The 8,469-nt window shown below is 41.6% G+C and overlaps 1 protein-coding gene across 1 annotated transcript; it reads right to left on the bottom strand.

Annotated features, from left to right (window-relative positions):
• Positions 1-745: 745 nt before the first annotated feature.
• On the bottom strand, positions 746-1,621 carry LOC134851522 (probable transcriptional regulatory protein THEYE_A1868). Its single transcript, XM_063867647.1, has one exon. It carries the CDS (start codon positions 1,618-1,620, stop codon positions 769-771), a length of 852 nt encoding a protein of 283 aa, XP_063723717.1. The 5' UTR covers position 1,621; the 3' UTR covers positions 746-768.
• Between the last annotated feature and the right edge of the window lie 6,848 nt (positions 1,622-8,469).

The raw sequence follows: 8,469 nt of genomic DNA, 5'->3' as shown, positions 1-8,469 counted from the left end.
TAAGTTAATTTGAGCGTTCTGGTCGAAGCCGGAGAACAGTAACGTTTTTGTCGACCCGATGTTAGAAAGACCACCGAAAAGTACTGGCTTGGTAGAGACGGTGAAAAGCATGCAAAGCTCTGTTTAGACGCTAGCCAGTCGTCTTAAGACTTAGTTTTGTTATCCGTCGATATGTATCTTCCGGGCGAATGTTACACCACAAACCATAAGGAGACAACCCTTTGATATTAAAGAATTTAGGTTTGGAAAAAAAACAGGTGCTGACCGAATTCGAGTGCAGTCTCTTAGCCGTCTACTAGTACTTTAGGTACGCCAGTAGTTAAATTTCAATTTTCAAGAAATTGAGCATGTTCGGTTGCTGCAGAATTATATGCTGCAGAAATGATTCAGTGATTTTGTTAAGCTAATTGTTAACTAGAAAAAATTCTATAAAGTAACAAATCCGAAAATCATTTTTTAATAATTGTTTGAAAAATTTGATCATTACCCAGGAACAAATAGATACCTTTCTTTAAATTTCAAGAAATTGATCATGTCAGCTTGCACGTGTAATATCAATTGTACGTATTTCATTGAAATTTTACGCAAGTTATTTACGGGAAATAAGTATACTCCACGATTACAAGTCACTTTAAAGGCTGAAAACAAATAAATTTAAAAAGAAAGCATTTATTTGGTTTTTGGCGTGGAAAGTTAAAAACCATCTAATTTCTCAGTATCACTTAGCTATTCATTTGAATTTCAATCAAACACATAATAAACTTATATTCATGAAATATCGTCAACATAATTTTTAAAAACGTTTGTAACATGATCAAATGAATTCAGCTCAACAAACAAAGATTCTGCTTTCCCATAATTCTCCGGTGATAGTGTGATGGGCATATAGGGAACAAAAACTGTTTCACAAGACTCAACATCCGCCTGTTTTTCTAACAATGTTTTCATTCTTTCAAGCTGCAACCCTGACTTCACGAATATCCACTCATTTCTCTCTTCATTGAACTCTACATCCTCCGCTTCTGCGTCCAAGCCAATTTCAAACGCTTTATCTTCGTCGATAGATTCCTCTGAGTTAGTTGTGATACAAGCCATCACTTTGGGTTCAAAAACATCGTCTGGGGATACATCGGAAAGACTCAAACTAGCCTTCTTAAGATTTGCCTTCTCGCAGAACTTCCGCAACTTTCTATTTAACACAATTGCATCTTCTTGTATGGTTGTATACGTTTTCACTACGAAATGAACTCCTAGCGCAGCTGCAGTAATTTTGTAATTTTCCTGCGATACTCTAACTTTTGTTGCATTTTGAATGGCATTCAAAAGCTTGGCTTTACCAAAACCTGCCTCCAGAGAGCGTTCATAGACTCTTTTGAGCTTATGATTCTTTTCGATATCAGAGTTTTTAGTTTCAGCAATAATTGTATTTATTTGATTGATGACAACTTGGAACTCCCTATTTTTCTGGATATCTAATGGTATTTTAATATTCTTAACCTTTGACCATTTGTTATGTCCGGCAAATAAAAGGCTTGACATAGATACACATCTCAGGAGATCACGGTGCACTATCTGTGACCTGACTAAGCATGGAACGAAGTACTGTCCCAACTTTATCATTGAACCTTAAAATATTCAACTTAAAAATTATTCTGTTCAGATTGATTCTACTCCTGGCTTGAATTGTAAGGAAACGGAAATTTCAATGTTCGGATATTGTAAAGATCATAACTTGAGCTGTTTAAACAAAAGCCAAGCCAATAATTAAATATCTTGACAATTATGCAAACCTCTTCTTCTTCCAAGATGCGAAAATCGTAATCTGGGAAAACTAATACTTACTGAGATAAAGGATAGAAACGGGGCAACCCGAAAAATCATAACAAATTATATAAAATGAAAATTGATATGAAATGATTTACAGACGTTAAGACACCGTAAGAGACAATTAAATGGTACTAAACAAAAAATGAAATCTATCCACTTTTCTATCTATAGCTTTCTATCCAAAATTCATCCGCAATTTTCTGAATTTTTCTTCAAAAGCTATCACGGTACCGCCAGTTGGTGGACACGTTTCAGCTGAACCGTACCACCTGTACTATAGAATAGGCATGTAGCCCGAAGCTGTGTCGAGTGGGTTCGATCCCGTGATGGAAAAACCTTTTTAACATCCCAAAAACTCACAGCCATATAAAACTGACAATCTTTAGCTAAACAGAAATTAAAATCGGCATCCGACTGCTTTTTAGATTATGGCTTTAGGGGCCCTCTAAAAACTATTTTCAATCGACCCAGTCAGAAAAATGTTGTGCAAGATTTTGATATATAAAACGATATAATATATTAGATAACATTAGCTATAGGTTTAAAATTATTTTTGTTCAGAATTTGTCTGCGTTCAAGCTCAAGCTCAATTTCCTTCATCTTCATTCGCAACTCAGGAAATTTTTAAAGGGTCCGGCCAGTGTTACATTGTCAGTTTTTGAAGTACAGGGCACAGACGCACTCGTCATCATAATCTGCTTTGACAGCTCTTTACCATCATCAGAGCTGATCACGACTTCCTCCAGTGCCTTCAAATGTTCACAAGCACGCATCCACTACTTTTGATGCTGCAACCTCCTGGGATGGTTTGGCAGCTTCTTCACCTTTGACTTCCTGTTAAAAAAAAAGGAGTTATGCAGGCTCAGGCTCAAAGTTTTCGCCAGATCTTCCTCTAGTATAGTATCCTTTACTTTCGTAATGTCTCAAAATATCTTTCCAGCTCTCTTCCATCCCGTGATTATTCCAGTGCGATGCACAACCAGCAATCTGTTAAAGCCTCCAGTCCCATTTCCGCCAGGATTTGACGGTATTCCTTCTGAGGCTCAATAAGTGATTATTCGCCAAAACGTACAACCAATAGGTGAACGTTGCCCTAAACCACGAGAAAAATTGTATCCCGGCGCTGCAACGTTGTGCCATTCTGCCAGATGACACAGCATAACCTTCCCGCGACAGAAAATTAAGTGACTAAAGGCCTTATGAACAGAAAAGTGTTGCGACGGAGGGTCAGAATGTTCTAGAATTTTTATTTTTAAAATTTCGATTGGAAGAAGAACATTTCTGAGAAATAGAAAAAAGACGGCCATTTTGAATAAAAAAGACGAAAATCAGAACCACGATATAGATTGTGAAGAACAGTTGTATCAGAGACAGAAAATTACGAAGCCTCTTATCGTGGCAATAACACACGATAAGGACCTTAGCGACAGATATTTGTGGAGACGGAGGCTTCAGTGGGGGGAAGAGAAATACCACGGAACCCTCCCGGGACACGAAATATAGGAGATAAGAGTGTTATCTCAAGAAAATCACGGGAGCGGAGGCTTAGTCCCCCAGAGACTGTTATATGTGAAGGGACTGTGAAAACTGACTATAACAGCTGCTGTAATGTCCTAGATCTTAATTAACACCGTTATTATTTAATATTTCAGAGCATGAGTAGATAGAAAAAGGAAAGGGTCAATCCATCTCCAATGGATTTAATATAAAACTGTCACACAAAAACATAATAAAATAGGTTGTTCGAGCCGTGTTTTTAATGACAATCACGTAGTCTGAGGATCCGAGACTCAGCTATGTGGTTGTGTTCGCATGCAAACGAAAGCTGATCAAAAGTCGTTTGACTGATGGCCTAAAAATGGTAACTTTTTACTTTGCCCTAAACAGACCAGAAAATCAACTGGCAAGGTCGAGACGGTGAAAAACGAGTAGAATTAAGGTAACTGACGCCTGCCAGTCGTTGATAGGTACTTTTTCTACGCTCCGTCGCTGTGTGATATTTGGGCGAATGTTACATAGACGTTTTTATGGCGCTCCTGGGTGGGCCTGTTAAAGGCATGAAACCATCATGATCAGCAAGCGTTTCAGCGACGTACCCTCCACTCCGGGCGTAAGCCCGAGTTAGAGGCCTTAATGACCGTTGTTGTACTAGGGGGAAGGTGCGTACCCTCCGTCTAGTGCAATTTAGCTTTTTAACTTAGTTAACACCGAAAATTCCGGGGGCCGGAGGGTTAGGTGGGAAATCTAGAGCCCGCTTGTCCTGAGGTCCCAGGACCAAAAACAATTAAAGAGAAAGCGTAAAACCAAACAAAAATAGTGTATAACCAAGAAAAAGCCAAAAATAATTATTTAAAAACAAAAAAAGTACAAAAAACAGTAAAAAAAATCCAAAAAAGACCAAAAACAGTAAAAAATATAAAGTGACAGTTTATATGTTATTTCCGGACGAGATGTGATCTGACCTTCCTATTTGTTGTTGTTTCAGATTGATTTATATCGTTTCTGATAGAGAGATTGTGTGTTTTGGTGAAGGGTTGGGTACCCTCCCTCGAGTGTAATTTGAGTGTTTAAGCACGTTAATGGTGATTTTGCCGGTGACCGGAGGGTAGAGTGGCAGGCTGATCAACGTGTTCCACACTCAACAGGGACATCAAGGACAACATCCGCAACGACTGTTGGGTATCGTTGAAGCAATTATAGTATCGTTCGGGTACTATTTCCTTAAAACTTAAGTGGTGGGGGGCACGATTGGCGCGGTCCGATTGTACCCTCCATCGATTACAAATTTCCGAGTTAAGGGTCTTAATTCGGATATTTTGGTGCAAAGGAGGGTATAGTACTATTTATTAACGACTGTTTATAGATTATTGTCCTTACTATATATTACTTATCTCCTATTTAGAGATAAGAAACACCCATTTTTTGTCGAAAATTACCAATTTTCGACCAAACTGTAGACCCCCAAATTTTCGGATATCCGAGCTTTTCCGATAGGCAAAAAGCTTTTATATAGAGAGTAGCCACGTAGTTCGATCCCCTTTATTAAAGAAACCGCGTGAGCAAAGATTCAGTGGAAGTTAGAAAAACGAGAATTTTTCGACCAAAATTTTGATAATTTTCTGTATTTTGTCAATCTGTTTTGGGGATCGAGTTTTTGAGTTTTTAGAGTTAGAGCAATAAAATTTTTTGCGTTAGGAGCGTGCTAGCATAACGTGCTCGGTTACTAGAGAAATTTTTGGGTAACCCTCCGAGTAGCTCCGTGGATAGAGCTAACGACTTAAGGTTTGGAAAAGGAAGGAATCGGAGGGTCCAAATTTGATAGTTTTTGGCCAAATTTTTGTTTCTAAACCAATTTTGGTCCGGTTTTTTGCATTATTCCAGTGCCGTACAGGGCTACTACGCTCATTTCAAGTATTTTTAGGCACTTTCGACCGGAATTGCGAAAAAAGTCTTTCAGATCCTATACAGGTGGTGAAAAAGGCCATTTTGACGAACGCGTTTTTGGCGATTTCTCAAAGACTAGTTATCCGATCGGGATAATTTTGGTACCATAAGTCGACGTTTTTGACCACTTTTCCGAATCGCAACCGTTTTTGGGTTGATTATTTCGGAAAAGAAAAATTTTTTAGAATTTGTTGGTTCGGAGGGTCCAAGTAACGGGCAACCCTCCGAGCGGCAGAAAATTTTATCAAAACATCTTTTTATTCAACTGGGAAGGTTGACCGTGTCAGCCAACCTAGTTTTAAGTCAGGTAGACCGCTTTCAGAGGCTTTACTGCGGTGATTTAACCCTTTTTCTTGATTTTGGGGGAACCCTCCGAAGTGACCCTCCGGAGTCAGCTAAACCCTTTAGCAACCCTCCTTAGTGGAAAATTTCCACGAGATCACCCTAAGAAGTTGAAACAGCTCCCCCTAGAACCCTTAGCTTATTTTGACGCTTTTTGAAGCTAGTAGGAGAACCTTCCAAGTGAGATCAGAAAATTTGAAAATTTTGGAGGTACCCTCCGAAGTGACCCTCCGGAGCGTATTAAGCATCTTATTGACCCTCCTTAGTAAATTTAGGGGGACCCTCCGAAGTAACTTGGGTGATTAAGATACCCTCCTAAGTAACTTGAGTGATTGAGGTACCCTCCGAGGTAACCCTCCGGAGTGTCTTAAACCTTCTAGCGACCCTCCTTGTAAGAGACTTGAGTAAACCTTCTGTGGCCATTTGGGAAACGGAAAATATCCATTTAATTAGGATCATATTAGGATATTAGGCGTGCTTATCAGGGTCATAAGAACCCATTCTGACCCGGAAATTCGTGATCAACTTTGGATTCTATATTGGGTGTATTAGAAGTACCCGAACAAGATTTTTTTTTGATTGTGATTTTGGTTGAGTGGTTGCCTTGAGCTACTTAATAGGAAAGTTCGGGCAATCCGGGAACAAATAAAGGAAGACCTCGGTGGGTGTATTAAGCAAATACACACCCACTTGAGAAGAAGAATTGTTCCCTACTCTCGTGCACTTGGAGCAGTCCGAGTGTGGGAGAGCTTTTTCATAGATTTGACGAATTTTCGACCAAGAGGTTGCCTTGAGCTACTTAGTAGGACAGCTCGGGCAATCGCAGGACACCTAAAAGAAGACCTCGGTGGGTGTATTAGGCAGGCACACACCCACTTGAGAAGACTGTGTCCTGGGCTTCGTTCTTTCGGATCGTTCCGATTGGGGGAAGTCTTTTTCTTTAAGACTAAGTTTTATTTGTCTATTTCTGAATCATCACTGCTTTTTATCAAAGATTGTTTAATTTTAACAAAGCAGTGACTTGATAAATTGTGTGGCGATAAATTGATACTGACAAAAGGTCGCTGTCACCTGTAGGATATTCTTATCTGATTATCGATTGTGTTTTGTGTGTCGATTATATCTTGTGGAAACTTAGTGATACTGTTATACTATACAACCGGGTTGAGTTAGCATTATATCAATACTGGGTAGACCCTGTGTGTAACTTTAGCTGAGTCACTAATTTAGTCGTGAGAGATCTAAGAGACATTTTGATACTGACGGAATCGAGTAGGCAGCGTTAAGTGATTCAACTAAAACTTGTTTGTGGTGCGTTTGCGTTGCCATCAAATTACGAATATTTTCATTTTGTACAAAACTATGCAGCGCAGGGACTCGTTAGGATCGACTACTAAAATTCCCAGGCTAAGCAAGGGAAGCACGCGGAAATTTAGAACTAGGCGTAGCCAAACCTCGTTTAGCAGTGCTTCCGACGCGTTTGCTGAAGACGAATCGACTAAAGGTCAACCTGATCTTTCAGTGATCGAAATGAAACTAAGGAGCGAGAAAAACCTTGATGGCAATCAAGGGCGGAGCGCCGAGGCCGAGCCTGCGAGCGAAACGCCGGTGGATCCCTTTGACGAAGGGGAGCGAACGCTCATTCGACCCGACTTTGAGCCAGACGAGGTCCTCGAACGAGAGGAAGTCGAGAGGACAGAGGAGACCTCGGAGCGTTCCGAGGTCGAACCTCGGGAGGAGGTGTTGTACAGGGGAATGTCCAAATCAGAGACTAAGAGCTATAAATGGAGAAAGGAACCTTCACATCTGACAAGTGCACACTCATCCTTGGCCAAACAGAGTAACAACGCGATGATGTCGAGTATGAGTCCGGGTAAAGAGCAGACGTTCTCGAAGGCCAAGAAGAGTTGGAAGTCCTTGTACGACGAACGCATGGCGTCACTACCAACTGTAGGTTTGACTTCCAGTGATGACTACCCGGAGATAACCCATCCGGATGTGAACTTCACACCGTGCCCAAGGAACGACATGAGCAGGGAGGCGTCTTCTGCCTCGCCGACCAGGCCTATGTCAGATGGGATAACGATGGGAGCATCATCAACGTTTGACAGACTGATGACGTCAATGCACAAGCAAAAGGGCGGTGCGTCATCAAGTACTAGGCTACAGCCACAGTTGACCTCGTCTTCTCTGGGGCTAACCCCGCCATTGGGGGCAGCTGGTGACATAAGTGATATGTTCGCTGGTGTGATGAATGGCCTGGATGAATTGAGGCGAGACATGACTAAGAGGATAGATCAAGTTGACGAGAGAGCTCACCATGGTCGAGAGAATTTGAAAGATGAGCTAACGCACGTGAAGTCGCAGGCGAGGTTTGATCAGGCTCAATTGATTCGTGACACCGATCAATGCCTGGCCGAGAGCCTGGCACAGGCAAATAAAGAGTCAGAAGAAAGAGAGGCAAGGATGTCAAGAGAGATCGAGCGATTACTGAATGATCATGATAACACCTACGCCCAAACGATGACTAGCCTGGAAAAGAGGTTGGACGCCAAATCTGACTTGATGATGCGGAAGCTTGACGCGATCCTGAATGGGAGTAGTTGGCAGGAGCATTCCAACTCAAGGGAGCGCTCACGCCATGCGAATGTTGGAGATGGTACGGGCAACAGTGCCAGAGCCCAGCAAGGCTCGAGAACGAACTACGAACATAGAAACAAGGAGCGGCCAAGGGCAGCCCCGCAGAGGCCGGGCTGGACAAATCCAGTCCCACCGGAGGCAGATGCCACCCCGGAGACAAGATTGCCAACCGTGCCACAAGTCAGTTCAGTACCAGATCTGACTACAGTCTCACAA

Source organism: Symsagittifera roscoffensis, chromosome 7 (genome assembly GCF_963678635.1).
Source record: "Symsagittifera roscoffensis chromosome 7, txSymRosc1.1, whole genome shotgun sequence".
NCBI classification, from domain to species: Eukaryota; Metazoa; Xenacoelomorpha; order Acoela; family Convolutidae; genus Symsagittifera; species Symsagittifera roscoffensis.
Note: the sequence above shows the minus strand (reverse complement) of the source record. Positions and strands in the feature narration are given on the sequence as shown.

What these genes read in the sequence shown, in the direction of transcription:
- LOC134851522 (XM_063867647.1), bottom strand. Translation starts at nt 1,620, where the DNA reads ATGATAAAGTTGGGACAGTACTTCGTTCCATGCTTAGTCAGGTCACAG.